The sequence below is a fragment of the Podarcis bocagei genome, assembly GCF_964188305.1.
Source record: "Podarcis bocagei genome assembly, chromosome: 14".
Classification (NCBI taxonomy): domain Eukaryota; kingdom Metazoa; phylum Chordata; class Lepidosauria; order Squamata; family Lacertidae; genus Podarcis; species Podarcis bocagei.
In genome coordinates, this window is record NC_138139.1 from 33,718,844 (window position 1) to 33,746,711 (window position 27,868).

Genomic DNA, 27,868 nt, shown 5'->3' on the forward strand with positions numbered 1-27,868 from the left:
AGAAACAAAACCTGATTGCTTTGTCGTCAACAGAAGCTGAGTTCTGTGCCTTATCTGAGTTATGTAGAGATCTAGAATTTTACAAATGCTTGGCACAAGAGATGTATGAAAAGGCCATCACTCCAATCACTGTATGGGGTGATAATCAACCGTGTCTTAAGTTAGCACAAAATGGGCAGTTTAAAGGTCGTACAAAACATTTGGATATCAGCTTTCAAAATGTTTGTCAAACGGTAAAAGCAGGAATTGTTAAATTAAATTACTGTCCCAGTCATGAAAATCAAGCTGATGGTTTTACAAAACCGCTTGGGTTTCAGCAGCATGAAAACTTTTGTGAAGAAATGGGTCTGAAGTAATTTTGTTTTTTGTATTGCCAGCGAGAGGGGGTGTTAGGGTGTGAAACCTAAGACGCTGGCAAGTTAGCAATGTCATGTAACTTTAAGTAGTCAAGCTCGTTAAGTTGTTAAGTTGCTCAGTATATAAAGAGTGTTTGTTTTCTCTGCGTGGCTTGGGGCGTGAAGCAAAAATGTCCGAAAGCTCCGGAGGTGTTTCTGTTATCTTTCTGCAATAAACCCGTCTTTGGAAAGACAGGCTTCCCTGTGTCGTTATTTCTTTGCTGCTGAGACTCTGAAGCTTGTACTGCAACAAGAATCTCTGCACTGGACTTAATTAATACTCTGCAAAGAGAGCTGTTGCTGGTGGCGCAGCGGAAGCGTTTACTGGACCAGTACAGAAACTCTCTTATTGTTAGCCTTACCTGAAGGGTTTGAACTGGGGACCTTCTGCATGCAAAGCATATGCTCTACCACAGAGTTATGGCTGTTCTCCCAATGTATGTGAAGAACTGTATAAACATTCTCATGTCCTACATCCAAAACAATACAAATTAGAGCTTTACATTCAGTCACAGCACAGCTAAACACACTCAGAAGTCTCCAGGACACTGAGAAAACGGAACTACCGGTAATCATTTTCTTCTTCTTACAAGTAGGATTAGTCCTCCATAAATGTGAGATTTTAAACAAGCTATGTTTGACCTCGTTTGAGTTTGGAGATACTTCCCACCCTCTTTTCCGGATGCCTAGAGAAAGTGAAGAGAAGTATTAAAAAACCAAACGAGCTAGGTTGGTTTATTTTGAATTTTATTAGGGTTTTAAAAAGGTATCTATTTCTCCAGCAGGGTAAGTCACATTTGAGGATTGCAGGAGTTCAGTTTCAGACAAAGGAAGAAGAAAAAAATCAGCTTTGCATTACTTCATTATAGCTCATGTGTTTTAATATTTAAATTGAACTTTTAGTAATATGCAAGCCAAGCTCAGCTTCAATGCAGGATACACTATTATGTAAAATCTGCCCCACATTCATGTTAAGTTTGGTTTACATGGGGAAAGAGATGAGACAAACGTCACTGGAAGGCATTCAAATTGAACCAGGTAAAAATGCGGAACTGCAATCGACTAATTTCCCACCACATCCCAAAGCGCTAAACATGTCTGTTTTACAATAGTCTTATTCTTCCAGAAGTCACAACCAATGGAAATAATCCACACTGGATATTTAAGTTAATTCGTTACACACCCATTTCCCAGATGAGGCCATCATGCAATCTAGCTTTTTGTTTGTTTTGGCAGGAGGCTGAATATTTCAACAGCAAATACAAGGGTTTCAAAAAGCAGTAAAAATAAATTTTGTCGAAAGACTTACAAGCACACACACTATTAGTGCAGCTAGATTATCAAAGCCAGCTTTTCTTTTACCAAAAAGGAAAAAAAATGGCACCAAAAATATAAAAAAAAAAACGCTTGACAAATTTTGTTCAGAGGAGCTAGACTGATAGCAAAGCTTCAAAGCATTAGTGAACAGAGGAATTATTATATTCTATCTGATAGGGGTTGAGGGAAGAAGAACTCCACACATCAAGATCCACATTTCAATCTTTTCAAACTCATTAAGCGACAAAACAAACGTATCGTATCCTGCTCCAACTAGCATTATGGGCTGGCCCTCACTTAACTACTTTGGAGAAAACATACCACTGATCAGAAAAACCCAGTGTTTAGTGAAGCCCTAGAAAAACCTTCCTCTACTAGTTCTGTACACCTATGAACTAAATCAATTTAGGAGTGAGGGGGTTGGGGAGCATAGCAGTGGCAGACGATATTATGCGACATTTGTCCATTCCAGGCTGACTGCTACCAAAATTACAAGACTCTGCCCAGTGTTCTGGGCTTCTCAATTAAACAGTCTCCTCCTATGTTTCTGAAGTGCCACTTTTTTTGGCAGAAAAAGCTGGTGGGTAGTCAGGTTATTTTGCACTGTGGTCTTAAGTCACTAGGGCACATACCAGTGTGAATTCTCACGATGGAAGCTAGTTCTAGACCACATGCAAATTACAAATGTCACACAGAAGCCGTGGTGCACTTTTTTTAGGTCAACAATAGTGAACTAGCTGTACATACATTGGCAACCTTTAGAAAGTGTCATCTCAGGGTTTGTTTTAAAATTCACGCATAGTATCATGAACTACAAACCTGTAGCCACAAACACCACGTAACTTTAAAAAAAAAATATTTGTTTAGCAACTCCCCCAAGCTGTTTGTATTTTAGCAATACTTAAAAGCTCTACAAAAGCAAAAAAGCAACATGCTTCTTGCAATGCATGTTCCTGGCCTCAGGAAGTTATACGAGTACCCTGTGGTTCAAAGCAGACTTCTTCTAAATGGTGGCAAAAGGGCACCTGTGCCAGGACACCTCAAGGCTGAAAAGGCAGAAAAATTCAAGAGCTACATGTGACTCGGTACCAGCCAACTAGTCATGCTGTTGCATCCCACAATCCAACAGAGTTCCCCGTAGGTATTCGAAGCATACAGATTCCCCCTCCCCTGCCTCACAATAGCCATTTGCAGGGCGCTTCCAGCCAGGAAGATCCACATGCATTTTGAGCTCTCCATCCTGTTAAGTGAAATGCGGAAGTGACCATGGAGGTGGAGACCTGGGTTTGCATATGCATTATATGGTGTAGAGAGGGTCCTGATGCCGCCTTGCTGGTCAGGCCAAGAAGTTTAAATTGAATTACTTGCAGGCTAGGCTGCTTTAAAAAGCCCCCAGTTATGGAAGCAGAAAGTAGGCAAGACATCATTCCATTCACCACTTGATTAAGACTGGGAAGATCTCAGGAACTAGGAATGGGTGGGGCCTTCTGCAACAACTGCCTCAGTTCACACATAACAGTAGCTAAACCATGGCTTAAGTGTGAATAGTTTGAACAAGTGGTGCAAGGGTCCCTGGACTGAAAACAGCAGCCACAGCGCCCTGCCCAAGGTGCCCCGCTAGCCTGGGTTAAGCCATAGCTTGGCTTAGTGTTGCATCCAAATCAGGCCTGTTGTTTTGTCTCTCCTGGAGTGAGAAACCAAGAACAAACCATGGCTACAGTTCATGGCTTGTCTGCCCACTGCAAGCCCAGGTTCGGGTGCACCACTAAGCCAACCATGTCTAACTTCACTGGGCAAAGAGAGTAACAGCTGCAATCTGGAACCAACCAGCCCACTTCATCAGTTGCGCTAAGCCACTGTTTTGACTTACCATTACATGCAAACTGGGTCACTGTCATCGGTTTCTTTCCCACACAGGTGGAGGAGAATAGCCCTTACATGCTGGTCCTCTTCTAAGCCTCCCTTCAACATTCTCCAAGGTTCACTTAGCTGATCAAACACACCACATGACTGACATTGAGAAAATATGGTACAGCCAGAAACCTGCTTCACCAAGGATGCCACAGTGTGGCCAGGGTGGCAAGAACTTGGCTATTAGCTCACATTCAAGGCCAGGTCATCTTAAACCCAAGACTTTTCTTTCAGTTTGCATCTGCTGCATATTGCACTGAAGCCGCTGGAAACATTTCAGGATTATTTCCTAGAGAAATTTATTTCATGGGACTTTGAAAACAGTCACACCTTGCCCCTGTCGGAAGACCTGCACTGGCTGACTTTGGTGATTCAAGTCATGGCTCCTTAAGCGGCTTGGAAGTCACACACAACATAGTGGGAAAACATCCAATATCCTTTAAAAAAAAACAAAAAAACGAGTCCCATTCATCCATTTCCTCATCATTCCACAATGATAATTTCTTCACAGGAAGCACACAATACAAGTCATGTAGTACCCAAGCCACCTGTTCGCCAGTGACAGAACATGTTCCTCTGTGGTAATTAATGAAGAATTATGCTGATTGCTTACAAGGGAATACTCAAGTAATAATGGGCAATCAGCTGAAAGACTTCCAATTAAAAGTTCTTGGGCCAGGAGGGTGTGGGAGGTGAGACTGGTGCAGCAATGTCAGAGTTCTCTCACACACAAAGCAAATCCAATGAAGATCCTTTTTAGCACTGATTTAGTTTCCATTGCAGAACCATCGTAGAACCTCTTTACATTACCACACGGCCACCATCAACTGCTTTGGGAACTTAAAAAAGGGTACAGGCCAATACTTAATTATAAATTTGCACACTTAACTATATAGAAATTAATGCGCCCAGTAGAACTTTTAAGAAGAAAATATTTATATATATATATATATATTCAAAAAAAGAAGCCTGCAGGTCTTACATGCCAAGTCATGTTTTTGACACTGTTGTCAAAATGGCAGTACTGTTGAAGCAAGTATTTAAACACAGCAAGAAAAAAAGGACAGAAAAGCATTTCTATAACCAAATAAATGTCTGATATTTCCTTTTTCCCTTTAAGAGTACAAGTAAGGTCACTTTTTAGCCTTGGAACGGATGCATGTTCTGCCTGCGATGAGCTTGCTAGCTACTACACAACATTGGAAGTCCTCTGCTAAAGAAATCTAAATTTGAAGAAAGCTGTAGTTACGAGAGAAGAATCTACTGTCAGTACGTAAGCTTTCCTTTATGGCAATTATTGAATCTGTGTGACTTGGGAAGAGAGCGCCTCAGGTTTGTTTCCCCAGCAGTAGGTACGCTGCGGATCGAGTGCCTTTAAAGCAGCATGGGGAGGGGGGAAATGAGGAAGAGTGAGAGGTGGGGATCAAAAGGTTTTGCCATTTAGATCATACGATTGCGTTTATGGGTTGGGGAGTCCGTAATGCCATCACCACACTGGGCTGAGGTACGCTTTCTAGTTCCACCATTGTCCAAGTGGAGTGCCATTTCTTCGGATATGAAAGTGTTCAAGTCAACGTCATGGAGTCCATTTCTCCTTCGACTACTGTTGGAGCCGCTGCTCACATGAGTGGGTGAGCCCGGGGTACTCGAACGAACACTTATACTAGCCATTGCACCACTAAGACCTGAAGGAAGGAAGGAGAAAGCAGAAATTAGAAAAAAGTCAGCATCCAAAAAAAGCCTCATCAGCCCAACTCCAAAGTTAGACAGCATTTGTCTTAAGGACCGTTCCCAACCCTCATGACCTAAAGATCAGCTCAAAATAGGAAGTCTCCTCCTGCAAAACAGCCTGCAACGTGACTGGCAGAATCAGAAAACACAAGTCACACAGAGCAATGTACAGTATATTTCAATTTATAAACTGAGGCCTAGGGATCTTCAGGTGCTTTATGACTTTTGAGGATCTCCAGAGAGCAGCCCAGTGGGCATAATCAAATCAGTTAGGAACATTAGAAGAGTCCACATACTTTCCACATGCAAGAAGTTCAGAACAAGTTGGGACAAGTTTATGTAAAGTACTTCCTGTGCCCACAAGATCAGGGTCAAAGATTGAATTGGATTTTTTTTCCCCTTGAAATTTCTCTTATGCAGATTAGGGTAACTTACATTGGAAAATTCTCTTGTGCCCTAATTTAGTATGTTGACATAACAACAGACCTGTTGGATCAGGACAAAGTCCATCTAGGCTCTACACCCAGTTCTCACAGTAGTCAACCAGATATGCCTCTGCGAAGCCTGCAAACAAGGCCCAAGTCTACTTGCATTTAACAAAGCCCAAAACTGCAGAGCCTGCCAAATATTGTATTCACAATGGCCATTCATTGTTATTAATGAATGTATCAAGAAGAAAACCTTCTTCACACATAAAAAAGTAATGGAATTTTGGGGAATGGGGATTTTCTGCCCCACATCACTGATCACAACCAATGTCCTAGTCCAGCCTTGAGCCCCCAGATATTGTTGGACTACAACTCCCATCAGCCATCTGAGGACTCAATATTAGAGAAGGCCACCCTAGCCCTCTTGAGGCTTGCACGGATGTGTTCTGCTTCAACCAGCATCTAATGGAAGGTATCATTTCCTGGCCCCCTTTTCCCTTCCCAGGCAGAGTGCCAATTCAGGCAAGACTGGGAAGAAGGCCAGGTTCTTGGTTGCCTTGGTAACCCACAATGTTATACAAGGGGTTGGGAATTCAAAACATTTTTCCAACTCTGTGTTCTGGTCACTTGCTTAAGCCACAGTACAAGAATTTCTGAATTGGGGGCAGCTGCTTGTTGTCTTTCTGTGGTACTTAGGAATCTGCACTTTTGTTACTTGTCAGAATGTTAGCGGTAGGTTCAACAACAGTATAAGGGTGATCTGGGTACGTTTATGAGATAGTCACATTGAACTTGGGTAACACCAAAGTCAGTCATTGCAAAAGCCACAGCTTGTCTACCTACCATCTAAACCAGGCATGGCCAAACTTTGCCCTCCAGCTGTTTTGGGACTACAACTCCCATCACCCCTAGCTAACAGGATCAGTGGTCAGGGGTGATGGGAATTGTAGTCCCAAAACAGCTGGAGGGCAAAGTTTGTCCATGCCTGGTCTAAACCATTGTTATGCTTGCTAGGTATTAATGCTGCAACATCCTCATCAGGCCATACCAATTTCTGGGGAAATATAATTACCAACTATACTGAAAGATACACAGTTTGGGGAGGGAGGGCTGGTTCTAGGAGAATATCGTTTTATCTGTATATCTCCAAGAAGCACGTCAAGACTACAAGGGGAAAGAATTTCAAAATTCCATTGTCTGACAGCAGAAGGGAGCCTAAAGGACGTAGCACTATTCCCAAGCAAGTACATGACAGAATGAGATGCCCATTTTAAGGAACTTGGAGGCAGCCTGCTGGAACAGCATGCATTTAACTAGCTAGTGGGCTTGTTGTCCAGTCACAGCTTCTACCTAAGAACCTAAAAGCCTGCTGGTTCAGACCAAAGGCCCATCTAGCCTAACATATCCTGTCCTCTTGTGCTGTTGCTCAATGGTGCATGCATTCAGAGGCATATTACAGTAGTACAACAGCACATTTAAAGTAAAATGTTTTAGTTGGTGGTAAGTTTCAATTCACCTTGGCAGATAAGGTTTCACATGTTTATGGTATTAACAGTGTCGCGCAAAACAAGTATTTCTAGCACATGCTTTATGGATATGGTCTGGAGTTCTCCAAATAGTCTGTGGCCCACCCAAGCCCCATCAGCCTTATAACTGTACACACAGACAGACAAGGTTGCAAGGAGGTAACATGCAGATTTATGCCTTGTAGCAGTCTGTGGAACAATTTTTAGGGCCAGGGTGTTAACCTATACTGGCACATAGCTCTAGTCAAGAATCTGTTTGATCGGTTACCACAAGGCGAGTGATCAATTAGGTTTAAAGTTGCATATTACAAGACCCTTAATATAGGTGCTTCCAAAACCTTAAAAGATGGTGGTGGTAATACCCTGCCCCTCTGGCAGGGTTGTCCCAGCCAGTCTGGGCCGCTTCCAGCATAATAAAAACACAGCAAACATCAAACATTAAAAACTTCCCTATACAGGGCTGCCTTCAGATGTCTTCTAAAGGTTGTGCAGTTATTTATCTCCTTGACATCTGATGGGAGGGCATTCTACAGGGCGGGTGTTACTACTGGGAAGGCCCTCTGCCTGGTTCCCTGCAGCTTCACATCTTGCAGTGAGGGAATCTCCAGAAGGCCCTCGGAGCTGGACTTCAGTGTCCAGGCTGAACAATGGGAGTGGAGATGCTCCTTCAGGTATACAGGGCTGAAGCTGTTTAGGGTTTTAAAGGTCAGCATCAATACTTTGAATCGTGCTTGGAAACGTACTGGGAGCCAATGTAGACTTTTAAATATATATGGTCCGGGCTCAAGATACCAGCCATTAAAAGCTACTTTCACTGTTAAAGGTTTGGTTTAGTTCAGACATTATGTCTGTAGCCATATTTTAAAGTAGCCACGGTGCGTCTTTTTTGCTTATTAATAAGCAATCAAGTCACAATGATGCTCAGAGCTACATATTCACAAAAATTAAAATACAGTACAAGAGAATGTGCTTCAGTCAGACGATAAAAAGAAGCGTAAGTGACCACCAGTTCGTGTTACTCTGCTTCAAGGGTTTATAGCGAAACGTTCAGCCTCAGAATGACAACTTTCTATAGAAGTTCTAAAATTCACAGAATTTATTCCTGAAGTGCACAGATTTGACGGCAATGATTTACAAAAGTCAACAGTACTCCCTGATTCAAGAACACAAGGTTCAAATCACATCCATGTTGATTCTCACTATAGACCTCTGAAATACTGTATTTTTTGCTCTATAAGACTCACTTTTTCTCTCCTAGAAAGTAAGGGGAAATGTGTGTGCGTCTTATGGAGCGAATGCAGGCTGCGCAGCTATCACAGAAGCCAGAACAGCAAGAGGGATCGCTGCTTTCACTGCGCAGCGATCCCTCTTGCTGTTCTGGCTTCTGAGATTCAGAATATTTTTTTTCTTGTTTTCCTCCTCCAAAAACTAGGTGCGTTTTGTGGTCTGGTGCGTCTTATAGAGCGAAAAATACGGTACTTGTTTCATTGAACAGTCAAATTGTTATGGCCAAATGCCTGCACAATAAAACTGAATGTGCACCAACAGTATGTAGTTTCCAAAGGCAGGCCCTTGCAAACCAGCAGTCAAGAAACATACTGACAGGCCCTTGAACAATACTGGATCAGAATCCAGAAGAGTAGCATCAGCCTTCTGCAACAGCAACAACAAAAACCTGTGGCACTTTTAACAGAATGTTAAACAGAATGCATCTGACATAGGGAATTGCCTGAAGAAGCCTTTGTTAACGAACACATTGTTGAGTAATGTGCACCAGGGTTCTTACGTTTGCATCTCCCTGCTTTCAGATCTGACAAGAAACAGTTGTCCTTACCAGTCACCAAAGAATCAGCCACATGAGAAAAACACCTTTTGCCTCACCTCCAGCCTCGGAAATATTTCCAGATGGTGTCACGTGAGACAAGTGTCCTTCCCTGCAGGAAGCCTCAGGGCTAGCTTATTTCCAATTAACACCAGCTCCGTCAATTTAATTCCTAAACCTCAACCAGCCCCAAATAAACTTTCCTTAAAAAACAAAGGGACACCTCCAAATCCAACATTCTGCTACACAAGATTCCCAGAAGAAGGAGGAAAGAATATCTGACCAAGTCACACATTCAGAAGACTAGCAAACATATATTCCTTTGGGTTTCATGAATTTACACACTAAATTGGGCAAATCTACCAACTCAATTAAATATATGGTTTCATTTCATGGGAGGCCACGTGGTGCCCTCTAGACATCACTGCCATCATCCTAACCAGTGGCCATTTCAGCTGGAGAATTATAATCCAACAACAGTATCTGGATAGCAAGATTTTAGACTGGCTCCAGGCTTAATTCCATGTAACCTATGCAACAATCTGAACTTGAGAACAAAGAACTTCTTAGAGAAGTTGACAAATTCAGTCACTGATGGCAATCACTTCTCTCCCCTAAGCAGGAACTCTCAACCAATGTCCCTCTGTTCCCTTATAGGAGGCTGTCTTACAGAGTCAAGATTATTGGTTCATCTAGCTCTGGAACATCTACATTGACTGGCAGCATCTTTCCAGTGTTTGGCAGAAGTCTCTCCCAGACCTATCCAGAAAAGCCATCCAACCAATCCAGTGAGTTGCTGAGAGGGACATGACACTGGGCTTTTAAGAAGTAATTTCTACTTATTCCAACATCCAATGCAAAGTGAGACAAAGTCCCCATGCTACCACCATATCCTCTACACACGGAAGACACCTGGGAGAGGAGGGAGAGAAGGTATCACTAATAATGGCTGGCAACAAAGCCAAGCCAGAAAATTGTGGACACCTCTAAAGATAGTCTGCTGTCACATTCTGACCGAAATAAATACTGTTCAGTATAGAAAAGTTGAGGGTCCACAACCAACAGAACCTCTCTCATGAAATGTGAAGACAGAGGTCCTATAGCCCTCGCTTGCTGGTTAACAAGAGTTGGTAATATGAAGTGAAGCAACTCCAAGTACACATTACTGCACAAGTGTACCACAGCTAATGGCAAACCAAGGGGGATGAATTATCGCTTAACAAAACAGTTAACAGAAAGGAAGACTGAGGCTCAAGTACCTGAAAAAGTATCTTCTCTAGTACTGCTCTACCCATCTATTAATATCTGTTCTACTTGTTAATCTGACTTCAACTTCTGTTGGGTAGGAGATGAAATGGCCCCACTCCCCCTAAAATTACAGAATTCCTCCCCAAATGATATTTGATTGTCCCTCATGCTGGCCTCATTTAGGCGCAAGGCAAAAACTTTTATTTACTCAGGCCTTTGGTATGTAATTGACCCTTCTGCTGCCATTGCTCTTCTGAACACTTTGTTATGATGTTAACATTTTTGTTGCTGTGACGTGTGTACAATAGTGTTATCGTTAGCCACTCTGTGCTTCCATCGGGAAGGGCAGGATATGAGTATGGGGAAATGAATTAGTATTCAAATTAACTCTACTCTTGATCTCTCCCAGCTATCAGAATGTCACTGGAGAATAGACAGACTCCAGGCCACTCAAAGTTGCTCACAAGAATATGGGAGACAAAAGCCAGGACCTGAACTGCACAACCAGTTCTCTGTGTCTGAGCAGGTAGCCACACCAGTAGCTGCAAGCCCTTATCCTGCCAAGTAGCAAGCCACTTTGACAGGGAAAAGACTTTTGAAAGCTGTTTGCAAGATGGCAGGAAAGCCCCATTGTTCAGAGAGAACTACAAATAGGGAACAGGGCACATCAAGCCCATCTGGGATATGGCCCAAAGTAGCTTTTCCTGCTGCAGCCAGTGTGTCAATATACTTCCACAGTGCACCAGAGAAACATCAGATGCAGGAGCCAATGGCCCTACAGACCTCTCCATAGGTTACACACCCTGTCAAACAACATCCCCTCTCCCTACCAGTCTTCACCAGTCCTGCTTTGAACCCTCCTTGGAATGAAATGTGTTCTTGAACTCTAATAATGCTTGTTTGGCTGCATTATACCTGAATCCGGAATGTGAATGTGAGATATGGGCACAGGAACATGCATGCCATGCTCCACTCTGAACTTTCCTGCATTGAATGGGAAAGCCTGAAGGGGCCTTCTAAGTGTGTTTGGGCAACTGGGGCTCCCAATTCTGGATCAACTGAATTTGATTAGAAGCCCCTTTCAGACCTCCCCACTCAATGAAGAAAGATCAGTGAGGGCATGTGGAGAGGCCAGTGTGCACACCCACTATTTGTTTTCTGAATCCCCATTCAAGCACAATGCCTGAACAGGGCCCAACCTGCTGATGGAGTGGTTTGCAGAAAGCACAGCTTTTCTAGGCAACAGCTGTCAAAAGATGCAAGGCAGAGATGGAATCCTCCATGTTCAGGGCAGAACTTTAGAACTGAAGTTGCTAAAGTCAATGAGAGTCTCCTAGGCAGGAAACCCGAGAAAAGGGGCTCAGTAACACTAAGCTTTTCTATCTAGGTTTTTTGACCCAAGTTCAGAAGCACAACTGGCAATATGTTGCCATGACTGGCCTGGTGCTTGCTGACCCCAATGACCCTGGTTGAGATTCAGACAAACATGTCCTGAAGATTCTTGTTAGGAAAAGGTTTAGATAATCTTAACAAATAAAACAAAACAATCTGAGGGTTTAGACTATACACTTAACCGTGTTTGCCACCTAAGTAGTGTAATTTCAGATGACTGTGGGGGAACTCCACTGTGTGCACAAGCTGGAAATAACCAGAGCGAAAGACCTCAAGGAAGGAAAAACCCACAGCAACCCCATGTGGACTAAACATGCTACATGGCCAGGAATTGCTACCCAAGGCAATGTAGCACAGCAGTTATGAGTACCAACCTAGGACTTGTGGGGACAGCATTCAAAAACCCCTAAGCCATTCGGCTTCACTGGGTAAGCTTGGGACAGTTATTTCTCAGTCTAACCTACTTCACCAAATTGTTGTGAGGATAAAATGGGGAGTGGGGGAAGCACTGAGCTCCTTGGGAAAAGATCTGATCTAAATGTAAGAATAAGACTGTAGGGATAAAAATGGAAAGCCAGGGAAGGAATAATGGAATGGAGTATCCTACGTGTGTGTGGCATGGATGGCACCCTAAACAGAAGCATTCCAAACTGCAATAACTTACCACAACCTGAAAGAGTTTCTATTCTAAAGCTACCAAAAAAGGACAGAGATTTCCTCAGTTCTGTCTTCCAGACCCAGCATATATCCAATTAGCACCTCCATCAATGCAGAAACATGCCCTAATCCTGGTCAATGGTAGCTTTCAATTCAATACTGGAACTTCAGGTTGTTTCTGAAGTCTTATTCCCAAGCACAAAACCCCACGACATTACTAAGCAGCAAGGCAAACACGAAAAACCAGAAGCCAAAAACAGCTCTACCTTGTTCCAAGTCATAGCACAGCTATGCCTACCTAGCGCTGCATTGTGCTCTCTGACTGGCAGCAGCTCTTCAGCATCTTGAACCCTGTTTCAGGGATCATTTAATTGGAGATGTGGGGAACTGAACCTTGTGCTGAGATGTAAGTCATTCTTCTCAATCCCAGACACAGCCAAATAGATACATAAATACGTACGTAACAGAAAGCCTGAGAATGAGGCGTTCCCACACTCTGGATATTTGCACTCCTACATGAGAAGGTAGAGCATATTCCTCAGCAATATTGGCCATGTTAGTAAAGAGGCAAATATTCATTTTATAGTTAGCAGGCATTTCTTGCAACTATAACTATCTTTGGTATTCATCCAGAAGGAAGAGGAAGCTTGTAGTTACAGCCACAAAGGCTAGGCATCAGCTTGCAACCTAGTAACAGAAGCACTTCCCATTTCCATCTTGCTTTGAAAACATTGGAAGACCAGTGTGTTTGTGGGAGGGGGTTTCAACAAAAGGCTCTGCCAAGATACACCTGTCTCTAATTCCAGTCTAGGCCAGTGGTTTGCATAATTTGAAGATAAATAGTAACCCAACTACAATCCATGCTATTATCTCAACAACTCACTATTTATATTAGCTTACCAAATGAGGACTTGAAGCCAAGAACACCTGCACAATCACAACCCAAACCACTAATGCATGATATTTAGTCACCACTAAACAAGCATCCACTTCAGCTCTCTTACTACTATAGGATGATTAGTGGGACCTGTGGGAAATGCTATCAGTGATCCAAACAACACAACCCACAAGTCTCCCAAGGCACACTACTGAATGTTTCCCTTAAAAATACGCAGTGCTTTGCTCTATTAACATTGGGGCTCTCAGTCTTTCCTCAGGCTGAAGGCCACATTCCCTTCTGGTCAACCTACCAGGGTTGGGAGTGGAGGGTGACGCAAGAGAGAACAATTTTACCTTTGTACGGTTTCTACATACACACATGAACGCACACACCCCTCCATTTTCATCCCAGGCAAGCAAGTCATTATTGGAGTTCAAGGACAATATTTCAAGAATTTTAGCCAGCCAGGCAACAACAATCGAGGAGTGTGAAGCAGGTCCAGTGAGGGGTGTTGCCTGAGCAAGTGAAAGAGGGGCCTGGAGGGCAACATTCAGCACTAGAGCCTGAAGTTCCCATTCCTGGTTATGAGTTGCACCAAAACTTTTTTTAAAAAAATATTGCCTTGCTGTGTTTATCCAAATCTAGGTAACTTTTAGAAGGGCATCATAGCTTATGCCTCTAAAAATAAAAAAATCAAACATTAAAATGTGTTTCTATCCCTCAAAACAATGCAAGTTAAATGTCACCTCTATAGTATGTGAAGTTAAGCAAGTGTGGGTCTGATCAGTGCCAGGATGGGAACCCAAATAAGCTATTCTGGAAGATCAGGTCAACTTGTTCTTCAAACATCCATTATTGAAATACCCACACCTCTGAATGCTTACAACCCTGGCGTCTTCCATCTTCTCAAAACTGAGTCATCAGTAGTAATTTATAAGAGAGCTTGCAATCATTCTAAATCAAGCCTCCTCCCCCATACATGCAGGTGACTTCGAATGGTTTTCTATTTCAGTTGCATCAGCCTGCACTTCAATTTGAGCATGTCTGCACCACTGGGATCTTTTCATAGGCATGCACTCAAGTGGTAAGTTTAGCACTGTGAAACAAGTAGAGAATAGCATTTCAGCAGGAAGCATGTTCTTTTCTTGCAAGGATGAAGGTGTCCAAACAAGCTAGTAATGTTTTAAATTCCTCCATGCTGCAAGAAAGCTTTCAAAGTAATAAGTACACATTCATTTGACTGCTGGCCAGCTACAGATTCCAAATTCATGTACACTTAGCCAAAAACAATCATGCATCACATTAACAAATAGAGAGCATGGATGCAAGCCTCATCTCATGATATACAAGAAGGTGTCAGCCAGTGTACCCAAGTGAAAAGTCTACAAAGCTGGAACTACTTTCACCTAAACTGCACCTTAGACTTTATGATTCTTGCTCAAGTCCCTGGGAAGACAAAATGGCTGAAAGCATGGCTTAAAGAGCCACAGGAGCAAGCCTGTCCCATGGACAAACAAAAAACCACTTAGCAGTTTTCTATCATCAAGCAGCATATCCATTTTGTTAAAAAAAAAAATCAATTAAACTCCAAAACTTAACATTTTTGAAGTGCCCCCTTTTCCCTCTACTAGAAGAGGGAAATGAAGAAAAGTTTCTTCCTTTTCCCAAAATATGTTTCTTAAGCCCTGCTCATCTATGTTCATAACAAGCAAGTGTTTTAGTGTGTTTGGAGCTTGCAGAGTTAAGGAACAGTGATTCAGAGCTATACAACCCTTTGATACCAACATGGAATATTCACTGGAAAGTGCACTAAGCAGTTTCCAGGGCAAGAAACAACAAATTACTCTACAGCTAGATGCAACTGCAGAAAATGCAAATGAGGTGTCAAGCTACTGAGAGCCAGTCCAACTGTGCCTTTACTCTTCATGTTAGCTGCCGTAACACCTCACGGTCATTAAAGAAGTTAAAAGAGTGTAGAGGCGTGAGCTTTAAACACCCATTCCTATGAAAAGCATTGAAAAAGCCAGAACCATTACCATGGAGAGCTATGGCTTCTCGGAAGGGCTGCAAGTCCGTCTCCACAGAGGAGCTAGTTTCTGTCGAAGTAGCTCGGTTAGGGGATACTACAGTTAGTCTTGGGGGAGCTCTAGAGTTTCGTGGAGGAGGCGCTTTCCCACACAGGAAGCTGATTAAGTCTTCTCTGCGAATAGTTCTTCTGCGCTTTTTAACCCAAGCCAACACATCCTTGTTACGACGCTGATAGCCAATATGGATTCCTACATCGAAACTCCGCTGATGGGCATCCACGCTTTCTGGAAAAAGAGACAAGAATTTTAGGAGGTGCATTAGATACATTTAAAATCTGCTTCTGGAGTCAAATACTGACTTCATGTGTCTCATTTAAAACACTTTTGAGCCTCTTTGTGCAACCTGTGAAATGTAGCACTAAATGTATGGTTTCTTTGCTTCCCTCCACCACTTCCCATGGAGTTGCACACATTTGAAACTGGCTTTTGTTTTAAAACATCTTTTTCCTGTGTGAAGTTTCTCTAAACATACAAGTGTCCTTTTAAAAGTTGTGCTTTGCTGGATGCAGCATGAAGGCAAAAACCTCTCTGGTTTGCTGATCTTGCAAGAGGGTGAGGGGAGAAGGAGCAATGCAAGTTCAGTCAAAAGAAGCATAGAAGTTAAAGAAAAGGAGTATACAAAACAAGCTGCCAGATGTCCTGGCTTTGCTCTCTGAGAATGTTTTGTGTCCCAGGGTGAGGAGATAATAAAAATAAAGGCAAAACGGGAAGCATTTATTTCATGATTATGATCATAGTTAGAAAGACTGGTCTGTTTCCTGTATCCATCTCCTCGTTGTCTCACTCCAATGGGATTAAAATGCGATTTAATCCTAATAAACTTCTGTCTGATTAAAAAATATATTTTGCCAACCTGATGCCCTCCAGATGTTTTGAAGAACAGCTTCCATGAGTCCCAAACCTATGGCAAAGTTTGGCTTAAAAGGTTAAGCACATAAACCACATACCTAGTAACTGTATAGTAATGATTGTAGCAAAGTATTATTTGAATATTTTAAGCTGACAAAATCTTCTTGGGGGCAACACTGACTAAAGTTCTTGCCACACATTCAAGAGCATTGTCTTGTGCTGCTAGAGGCATGCAATGTGTAAAAGCAGTGGCACACTCTTAGAGGGTTCCATGTGAACCCTGATGCATAGTGGCGCTCGTTCAAATTGGGAGGGTGAGCACAGTAATATTTAACACAGAAAAGTGTAACCTATAGATAGTGTCAATGCTCATTAACTCAAGGGGAAGATTTGAATTGAGCATTTTTGAGCACACATGTAATTTTACCCCAGGAGTTCTGTAATATCCCAAGGTAAACAGACTCTTGACATCAGACAGAAGCATTAGGAATACGTTTAGGAGTCAAGTACAACTTTATTAATCCTCCAAAAGGGTTACCAACATCACATCTGGCAAACTATTCATGCACGCTACCTAGAACAAACTATTTCAAATTTCAAAGTGGCATGAAATTTTTGAGGATAAATCATTTATACAGAAATACTCCTCAAGCACTGCAAACTGAACTGCTCATTTTACAAACATGAACAAACAGGAAATCATAAGACTTGCCTAGCCAACACATGGAATCCAGCAGCTGATTCTCAACCCAAGCCAAATGGTATCCATGGTAGATCATTCTAGCTCTTGCAACCGGCAACAGACTACAGTTTACACATTCATGCTTTCACATTTGATGAAAGCAGCACCCAACAGTGGCCTACATGTATGATCAAGACACGCTAGATCATTCTCCTATCAGTTCAGCTTAAACAGAATGTTTTTCAACCAAGTCAGTTTGCATATTCAGCAGTGAGACCATCAGGTGTTGAGTAACCATGCACAACAATGTGACCCGGTCCTTGAGCTGCAAACAGTGTAGAATATCCATTTATTCCCAGGAGAATGCCATGGGGCCTAGCCCTGCAATCTGAGTAAAGCCAGCAATGAGAACAGCCATAAGTTGTATCAAAACTACTCTGGCAGTTTGAAACTGCACGCATGCCTTAAAACTCAATTTAAAAATTGTTCCATTCTTCCAATTTAAGAGGAAACTATATATGACAAATTCTGAAATAATATCAGAACTTTTGGCATATGCAAGAGGCTTGCTTCACATAACCATTGTGCTTCACATTCTATTACTGGATGAGTATCCATTCTTAACAAGACAATTTAAGCCATTTAGCATACTGTACCAAACCCCTTTTCACTGCTAGATGTTGGGGGGGGGATCTACACCTATGAAAATGCATAAATCTTTTCCTGAGCTCTAGAACTATTCGATTTTCACACTATATGGCAACTGCATTTTCAAATTCATTCACAAGTCAGCCAGAGCTCACTATTCAGGATATCCACAGCTGATATCATATCAATAGGTTATCAAGATGAGTGGCTGTTCGCATGGGGTTCAGAACTGAACTACAGTCATTCTGCTGCTGACCCAGCAACTTATAATGCAGAACTATGACTACTAGGAAGAAAAAACTCCACAACCTGAAAGCATTTGTATTAGGAGAACATTATGCCTTTCAGTTTCTTCTATGAAGTCTCATTAAGAACCCTTTGGTAGAGTTACAAAATGCCTTGAAGTTTTACTGCTGATTTATTGCTGTTAACCACTGCAGGAGGTGCCCCATGGCTGTAGCATTTGCTCATGGCCAGTGGTAGTTTGGTGTTAAGTGATGGCTACAAGCACCAGGAATAATTTACAGGAACTACAATAAACTACAGTAATCCCTACCCTCCTGCAACCAACACAGCTTTTAAATAATTGTGTTTATTGTATTTCATATACAGTATCACTTTTATTGTTGCTGGACACCTTGACGCTTAGGGGAAGTAGATGTTTAAAGCAAATGAACTCAGTCAAGAGAGCCCTGAGTCACTTCCTCCTCTCTGGGTCAACTAAAGCTGCCAGGGGTCAGTAACAGACAGATGACAGCCAAAATCAAGCCAGACAAACAGATCACAGAGGAGGAGGATAATGGGGGTAGGCAATAAAAAGAAACAGGTGCAATCTGACAGCCACCTTTATGCTTCTTGAGAGGGAGGGTGAGGGTAAAACATCTGCTATTTAGTCCAGGCAGCACCATAGTGCCACATTGTACAAGGGTTTTGATTACAGGCAACTTTTAAAGGCTATGCTGTAAGGCAGCTATTGAGGTGAGCACCACCATCAGTTATTAATCTCAAGTGCCATGGTGTTTAGGCCCATTACCACCATCTTAACTTTCATTTATGAAACTTTGTTTCAATACACTTGTCTTATTTGTATCGGTGAATTAGGAGAGTGTACTGAGCAGTTTCATCAATATGATCCCAATCTGAACAAAGAGCTTGCCCATGGGAAACAAGCAAGTCTAAAAGCCTCCTCACATAAGTTTTAAAAATGTAATTGCATGCATAGAACTAATGTTAAAAGATGCTTCCATGACACAGAAATTGCCAAGGAAGCAAAAGCAAATTTATCTATCAATATACTAATGCTAATTACATTCAAGTTATATAAAAAGCATACCGAGCTGCTTTTCAACAGTAAATACATATCTGCAAAGGTGAGACAGAGCAGTATGAGAAGTTACGCAACTCACTTAACATGTTTAAGTCCTACTTTCTATGACTGCACACTGACAACCATCTGTACTTGTATCTGCCCTCTACACAGATACTTCAGCTAGCATCCAGAATAGACACACTCAAGAGTTGTATGACACCACATTCCAGAGTTGCAACGACAAGAAAAGCTTATGATCTTCATACCAGCCAAGTAGTCACATGTCATTTCAAGCTGAAGGAACTGAAAACAAGCCTTCAGCTTTGTTTTTAACAGACCTTATAGGGAGATTTCAAAACGTGAGCACTACTAACAAAAAAAAATGGTTAAACTATCATGCTTTTATTGGGCATCTTCAACCACTAGCAAACTACACAATTTACACCACCACTGGACCTATATATTAGAAACACTCCTAAAATTTGCTCGACTTGCAAAATCCTCAGCACAAGTTTTTACCTGCTAAAAAGTGTTGCAAGTTTGCACTTTCAATCCTATCCTTACTGAGTTAGGAAATACATGCATTCCACTTTGTCCTTGGCAACATTGTAAATTGCACTGTGATTTATCAACAGCAATATATCAAAGTGAGAACTACAGTCTTAGACTGACACTCCTTGTTTTTACACATCTTCCTATTCTGCCTGGTGCCATTATGCTTGGCATGATTATCAGCAATTTTCTTACTTGGGGTTAACAGACTGACCTCCCACTGAGCAATTAGACAATTGTATTGACTGGGTGATCAAAGCCAGTCCAGAAAGCAACTTGTTTTACCTTGAAAGGCCACCGTCAGTAGGATCCAAATGAAGAAACAGTTGTTTACTTGATGTATTATGAGTAATTGAACGATGGTGGATGAACATTTTTGTAGGACTGCTAACACATATACATGTGAAAGCATGTGTGTGCACAGTGTCAAAAGGTACCTGTGTCCATTCTTGGTGTGGAAATAGCAGTATACAAGTCTGGCAGTAAATAATAAAATTGACACCTTTTGCCTAGTCAGATTCATACATTTAGAATAATGTTCCTTGCTCAAGGAGCTGTTCCATTTTTGAAAAGATTAAAGCAGATTTGCTACCTTGATTCTAAGCACCCTTTGAAGATCCAACTGGAATTAATGTTGCCACATGAGCAGAACATACACACATAGATCCAGCTACTGAGGTTGAGGTAGAGGTGGCAAACTCAGTAAGAACAGGGCTATCTGCAAGACAATGTGAATCCATGGCAAAAGCCAAGCAGTTGCCTCTATCTTAAAATTATCAATGTGTCAATTTGAAAGTCAATGTAGTACAGTGGTTAGCACGTTAAAGGAAGGACTGGGAAGACATGGATTCAATCCTGCACTCTGTTAAAGATCACTGGGTGGCCTTGACACAGTCACTCTGAGTCAAACCTACATCACTGTATTACTGAGAGAATAAAATGTGAAGGACAAGGGCACATGCTACCCCAGTGTAAGAAGAGGAAGAGCAGGAAGCAAACAGCATTTATATACAATTTTTGCTGTACTATATAATCCTCATAAATTACATGTACAGATAGGTCAGTACTAACTTCAGTTACAGATGGAGGGTATAGATAGAGAGTCAGCTACACAAGACTTCCTAGTGAGTCCATAGCCAAGACGTCTACTGGAGATTTCACAGTTCACCTTTTTACCATTGTGCTACAGTACAGAGCTGGGAGATACCTGATTTTCAATATCACGATAGATCAACTAAACATCACAATATATCAATACTGTACGTTACAATGTCTGAAATAAATATGGAACTATGTATAGGATTTGGTTGGCTTCATGGTTTCTCCCACATTGTGATTTCACAATATACTGCCAGGTCAAAAATATGACTCTGGTAACACAAAATGGATTTCAAACTGGTTTTGGATGATTTGTCTACCTATTTGTGTAAGGAAAAGCTGTAGCTCAGTTGAAGAGCACATGTTCTCCATGCTTAAAAGGAGCCAGGACCTGAAGCTGTGGAGAACCACTGCTGGTTGGTGTCAACAGTGCTCCTTAAGTCATGCTCACTGTAAGGCAGCTTTCCGTGTTCGTATGTTCTATTCTATGTTCTTATATGAGCTGATGGGATTTCAGGAGAACTTCTGCTCAAGAACTAGTGCTGCTGCATTAGCACTGGCACAATTTCCTGCAGTATCCTGCAATTTAAGTGGGCTGGGCCACCAGCCCTGGTAAACATCCTGTCCCAACTCCACCTACAGTCGACTTTCCACAGCTTTGAGCAATGCTCCTGCACTGTCCCAAAATGCCCTGTAGTACTCAGTGCACCTGTTCCTACCCACTTTCTGCCTTACACAACTGATGGGCAGGATGCAGTTACAAGACTAGTCTAGCACACAGGTCTTTTGACTCCACATGGCAAATTTACAACCCAATTCCATGGGTTTTTATTTTTATTTTCAACAGGTACATGCATAAGTCACTGTTATCACACAGATGTCTTCCTTACCAAGCAATAAACTAACAAAATGGAAGCTGGCTGCACAAATAAGGAAAAACAGCACTGACTAATACTATTGGCTGAGTTGGCAAAGACCTCCCTTAATGACTAAGAGCTTGCCATTTTGAGTGTTGCATTCCATTCAAACCACTACACACTGGAAGCTACACCATCTAATTACACCTATTGCTCTAGAGCAAGTTACTCACATGATTGCAGAAAAAGTTAAGTCTGACTAAACTATTGTTACCCCACCATATTGGGTCAAAGTATCAAAAGGGTAACCTGTGGTTTAACTGAAACTGAAACCATTTTGTCAGATGGCTCGTTACTCCTTGAAGAGTCTCCTTATAGGAAATGGGAGCAACTTCAGACAAAGTCAGTAGCATGTAGTCCTGTCTTCAGTTTTCCACCATAAGTGGATGGAAGAGAACCTGTGAGCCTTATGGAGGATGTACCAGTAGCTGGCAAGCTATTTTAGTCTCAGTGTGCTAAGATTCCTGTGCTGGTCTGCAGTTCATAAATCAGAAAAAAACCCCAACCCACAAAAACCCATAGTCACATTCTTGCCCCCTTCTCATATAAGACAAAGCAAACACAAATTGATCCATTTAAGTCTAGCAGCACAGCACAGCTCGCTAATTTGAGGGATGAACTGCTGCTATTTAGTTATATTCCACCTTCCCCCACCCCATCGGTACTCAAGGCAACTTACTGTTAAAAATACAAATATGCAGATAAAACAGAAAAAGCTAAAAACATAGAAATGATAATCATTAAAAGTAAAAAGAGTAATATTAATACCCTAGCAGTCAGTATGCATGCTGTCTTCTGTGACTGCGAGAAGGAACTAGATGCTTTGTCATCTACATTCTGGATGCCAACTGATTTGCAATTCACTCAGTGTCACTAAGAACTAAGGTTTTTTAGAAGACAGTATAAATAGCACCAGACTAATACTAGATCAGTTCTCTCCACTGTCAGCTACTACACAGCCAAAGTGTAGAACCACTTTGTTCCTCTGGGAAACTATGCTATTATGTCAAGCTGGACACTATTCTAGGAGTCAGCCTCCCCAATTCAAGGCTGTCTGCTTGTAACATAACTTAAGGGTAGAGATTTAACCACTTCTAGACTTCCTTGTAGACTCCAGAAATTCCCCTTCCAAGTGTGCAAATCAACTTTCTCATGATTCCTACAAGAATGGAGGCCTTAGGGCACTGAGTCACAAAGCAACTTTTCATCCAGTAATGTGCTAGGTGACTCAAGACCCCCATTTCAAACTGTTCAGAAATTAGCCTGAACCACACCTAGGTTTCTTAGCTGAATAATACCTGTACTCCATATCCAAGGGCCAGGTGTACTACAATAGGTGAGACAGAAGCATTCTGCCACTTGACAGACAGACCAAGGTAATTCTGTCTGTGTTGTGATAATGAAGAACCTAGAAAGCTCTTAGTCATTCCTATGAGGCAGAGGGTCAGAATGAAGGGAATGAAGACACAGATGACATCCTGGGGCACCTCAACATTCCTGTTCTGGGGATAGGAAAACTGTGGTGCTCTAGGTACTGTTGGGACTCCCAATTTGTATCAGCACTGACGATTGGCCATACTGGCTTGGGGTGATGGGAATCCAACACCTGAAGGACCATGGGTTCCCCACCACCATTCTATTCTATCACAGTTAGGTCTCAAGGCTTACACCACCAATTCCACACTCTATAACCAAATCCACTGAGGAAAAGGTGGCTCTCAGACTGCCTTATGCACAAATGTTCAGCAATACCTAGGTGTTCTTAACTTACAAGGCTCTTTTGGTCAAAACATAGTTTGAGAAAGGCTTCTGTAATGAATGGACCTTATTATCTCAGTTCCTAAAAGGCACTCAGACCCAGGTAGACCTAACAGACTGCTGGTAATGCAGGTCAAGGACAATGCAGCACAAAAATGGCTGACATTCAAGATAGGGAAAGGAATGGACAGGTAGGCTCCAAACACTGGAGCAGTTAAACTGATTCATTTCTTCTTCCAAGAACCTTGGCAACTGTCACATCAGAGTACATTTGGCTCTGTCATTCTGGCCAAAGACTCCTTACAACGAAGATTTTGTCACTCACAATTCACAATGCATCTCCAAGAACAGTGAAGGGCATGATTCAGTAGCTTCTATCTATACGATGGAAGCAGAAGGCACTCAATACTGAGTTATTTAGATGTAGGCACCTCAACACATATTATAATTAACAATTGTTAACACTGAAAATATCATGGCGCCATACTCCAGAAGTGTTCTGTTTTGTAAAATGGAAACAGTTCTCTCTACAGTGTGCAGCAGTATTCTGGGAAAGGGTGGAATAGGCCTTATTCTACAACATACAGCACTGATTTCCAGACCTCAGCATTCTCAAATTTATCATTTATGAATCACTCCTCTCTTCCCAGAAGTCTATCATACATGTCTCTAGTCTGGGAAATACCCAGCTACACACTGCAAGTCACTACTTGAAGGCCAGTGTTCTTCAACCTTGTAGTCCCAAGAGCACCTGGACTACTGACTCCCCAGCCAGTTTAGCCAATGGTAAGGGATAATGGGAGCAATAGTGTAGCACCTGGAGACTCAGACCATTTATAAAGAACTATACCCCTGCTACCCTCCTAATCAAATATGCAACTCCACAACATTGCATTTTTGCCAAGCTATCTGTAACCACCAGCACCCTAATTCCATATTTATTGTCACAAATATACAACTGCACTGTCCAGCAACACTCACTAATTGTGTGGGAAGGCAAGAGGGAAAACCTGGCTGACCAGCCTAACTTTGAAAGTGACAAGTTATTCTGCTATCTGTAACTGCAGTACCACAGTCAGGTAAAGCACAGCAAACCTTTACCAGACTGAAGAACTGTGTGGCCACAATTTGTGCAACTACCGCAACAGAAACAGAGAGGGAGGGAGCAGGAAACTGCAAAACAGTCAGTGTGATGTAGCGGATAGCGTTGGGCTAGCTCCTGGGGGACTAGGTTTTAAATCCCCACTTGGCCATGAAGTTCACTAGGTAGACAGTTGCTGTCTCACAGTTTGGCTGACCTCACAGGATGGCTGCAGGATAAAATGGGGAGGGAGGGTTGAACTCCTGGTGGAGCAGAAATGCCCAAGAATATGAAGTGAAGACCAGTATGCATTTATTAACAAGACTATGATTTGAAGGAGGCAAGAGATGAAGAGGCACAGCATGACTTGTCGAACCACACAGACACACACAGGAAAAATAACTCAGTTATTCCTCTATTGAAGTCCATTTCCTACTTGTCCTCTTCAGGCCCCATTCATCCTGCCACCCTCCCCACAACCCACTACCAACCTGAAATCTCTCACCTTTGTACAGATTGGTGACAGCAGTGGCTGCATTCTGGAATGGGACCCACAAGGAGAGGCCCGGCTGCTGACACACACGGTCTGTGCGGGGGGGGGGGTGCCAGGAGGAGGAAGAACAAAAGAACAAAAACGAGAAAATGAAGAGAGAGAAAACCACCTAACTCGCTTTTATCTCTTTCTCAGGCTCTGCTTATGATCTGTCACTCAGACCCTCCCTCGGCCATGTTGGGCTTCGCCATTTTGTTCAGTTGCCTGGACAGAGGAGGGAGGGGGAAATGGGATACCTTTTTTGAAGGAGGGGGACAAAAAAAGATTGAAAAATCAGGATATGAAGCATCCTGGAATCAACCAAGTCTTCATGGAGGGGGGAGAGAGACTACTGGAACCAACCACATGTGAATGGAGGGGGGAGTAAAACTGCTTTCCCTCACGTAGGGGGAGACTGGCAGCAGGAGGAGGGAAAGACAAACACCATTAAAGGGAAGGGGAAAAGGGAAGCCTACAATAACTCGCTTTTTTCACGTCGTCTCCTCTCTCTCCTCCTGCCACAGGCCCCTCCCAACCCGAGCCTCCCTCTCGCCATTTTGTCGGTGGGAAGGGCCGACGACGGGAAGCTGAAGGGAGGGGCCGGGACGAACCCACTTGCCAACTACGCGGGGGGGGGGGAGAGAGAGAGGGAGAAAAGAACGAAGGAGAAACCAACATGCCTTTCTCCCCCTCCGCCCCCCACCCTCCTTATATTTATTTCGTGAGGGAAAAGAAAATGGGGCGCGAGGCGAGAAAAGGAGGGCGGAGGGATCCGCCTCACGCCATTTTGTGTGCGCGCCCGCCGTGTCTGTGTCACGGCGGCCGACTGGAAAGGCCGTGACGGGCGGGCGAGGCCTGGGAGGAAGGAAGGCCGGCCGGAGGGCCCACTGACAGGCGCTTCCCGCTCTCCGCCCGCGGCCACTTCCTCCTCGCCTCCCCCTGCAGGCCCCGTTCCCACGAAAGGGAGGGGGCAAAGGAAGCGAAGCAGACACGTCGCCGCCTCTGCCCCTCACACACGTATCAATGAACAGAGACCACACGTGTGTACGTACACGCGTCAATGCCCAGACACACGAGAAGCGCGGAGGCAGGAACGTGTAAGGCATACAGGCACACGCGACTGCGCACGTATGAACGTGCCGTGTGTTAACTACACGCATTAGCGCGTACACAGGCTTCTCCTTTCTCGCCCAATCCCAGGATACTCAACAGCCCCACGTAGAGGCAGAGGAAACCCCCTTCTATTAAGCTGCCCATGGAGACCCGTTTGTTCTTTGACCTGCTCCAAACCCGCCAGAATCCTCGTCTTCTCAACCTGCGCCTCCTTAATAGTGGGGGTCCCCCTTCCCCAGTTCCATGCCAACTGGCTTCCCCACCCCGTCTCCATGAATAGGGCCCCCTCTACTGATCCCAATCTTCCTCCAAAAGCTCGTCGACCTACCCCAAGAACCTCTCCAGGGTCTCCTCCTCTGCCGTCATGAATGGGGGTCCCCATTCCACACACCCCGCCTCTATACAAGGGGCTCCCCACTAACCACAAGCTATTCGACGTGCCTCCAAATCTCCTCCTCCATAAATGGAGGTCCCTATCTCCCTGCTCCTCCCCCCACCCCCAATATAATTAGGGGACCGGCTTCCCCTCCCCCATGAACTGGAGATACCTCCTAAAACCTCAGCCTCTCCTCCCCAAAAAGAAACCCCTCCCCCATGGCCCTGGCACGTCCTCTCTGCCTCCTCCCTCCCTCCCTCCCAGCCATCTTGAGAGGGGGCGCTCCCCGTTCCCTCCCCTCCCCCCCTTCCATCCCTCGGGGTCTCCCCCTCCCTTCCTCCTCACCCTTGTAGAGCTGCGCCACGGCCGTGGCCGAGTTCTGGAAGAGGTGCCAGAGCTTCTGCTGCTTGTGCTCGGGCTGCGGGGTGGCGGCGGCGGCGGCAGCTGCGGCGGCCTCGTCGTCGTCCTGCAGCTCGGGCGGCAGCGCCCCGTCGTCCTGCTCGGCCTCCGCCAGGCACTGCCGCTCCCACTTGCTGAACCAGTGCTCGGGCCCGTGCAGCTCTTGGATCTCGGCGTCGCCTTCCTCCTTGGCCGCCTTCTCCTCCATCTTGCCTCTCCCGCTTCTGTCGTGCGCCGCCGCTCAGCTACCTAAAGCGGGCGCCTCTCGACGGGGACGGGGACGCCATTAGCGGCCCCATAACGACGACGACGACGACGACAACAACAACAACAAGGCCGGGGAGCGTCCGGCCCCTCCGTCGCCTCCGACCACACTGAGCCCGAGACGCCGCCCCGAGCGCACCAAAAGGTGTCACCCGAACATGCTGGCTGGGTGATTGGTTGGCTGCGGCCAAAAAAAAAAAGGAGTGAAAAGAAAGGCTGAAAATCCCGCCTTCTCTGCCTTCGCTACGCCACTGCCGATCGTCCCTTTGGACGCCTCCGCAAGCCTATTGGGTGTCTGACGTGTCCATCAATGTCATAAAGGAGACGGAAACGAGTCGGGTCTTTTTCTCTCTCTCGCTTTGCTTCCCCCGAAACATATTATGAGCATTAAGGTTGGTTGCGCCGACAAAATGGAAGGGAGGGAGAAAAAATAGGAGTGGAGGGGCTAGTCTGCGCAAGCGCGGGGTGGATGTGAGGGAGTTCGGAGTTCTCTAACTCCCTCGCTCGCCCTCTGGTCTATGCTTGCGCGCAGGCGCATCTGCTTTCTATCTCTCTACTTAGCGTGTTGTTCTGAGTTTTGACCCTCCCCTAAGAGGAGGGTTGGGGGAGGGGAGCAGAAATGTCCAGAGAGTTCTCTTGTCATTGCAGAATAATTAATATTTTTAAGATTTCTGCAGATTTATCAAAGATTGATTGCAGGTCTTCCTTCGTCCTTGACTCCACCAGGCCCACTTAATAAATGTTGATGAACCTATGGCCGCGGACGTGTCATTTATTTTATTAGGCGTATGTATAAATTGGAACTCATTCAAAAAAAAAAAAGCATTAAAACTTTTATAACATTTGCGGGTTAGAATTGTGTAGATCGTCTGTGCACATCCTAACTGCCTTATGAA

At 43.8% G+C, this 27,868-nt stretch overlaps 1 protein-coding gene across 1 annotated transcript; it reads right to left on the reverse strand.

The window, feature by feature from the left end:
* Positions 1-1,125: 1,125 nt before the first annotated feature.
* HAPSTR1 (HUWE1 associated protein modifying stress responses) lies at positions 1,126-27,235 on the reverse strand. The gene is made up of 4 exons (XM_081170279.1): positions 26,655-27,235; positions 24,794-24,874; positions 15,344-15,619; positions 1,126-5,308 (listed from the first exon to the last, which is right to left on the reverse strand). The coding sequence occupies exons 1-4, from the start codon at positions 26,914-26,916 to the stop codon at positions 5,064-5,066; spliced, it is 864 nt and encodes a 287-aa protein (XP_081026405.1). The 5' UTR covers positions 26,917-27,235; the 3' UTR covers positions 1,126-5,063.
* Positions 27,236-27,868: the final 633 nt, after the last annotated feature.

Coding starts and splice junctions, on each gene's coding strand:
- HAPSTR1 (XM_081170279.1), bottom strand. CDS start 26,916: ATGGAGGAGAAGGCGGCCAAGGAGGAAGGCGACGCCGAGATCCAAGAG. Junction 15,620..24,793: donor TGTCACCAATCTGTACAAAG/GTGAGAGATTTC, acceptor CTCTTTTTCCAG/AAAGCGTGGATGCCCATCAG. Junction 5,309..15,343: donor AGAAGCCATAGCTCTCCATG/GTAATGGTTCTG, acceptor TCCTTCCTTCAG/GTCTTAGTGGTGCAATGGCT.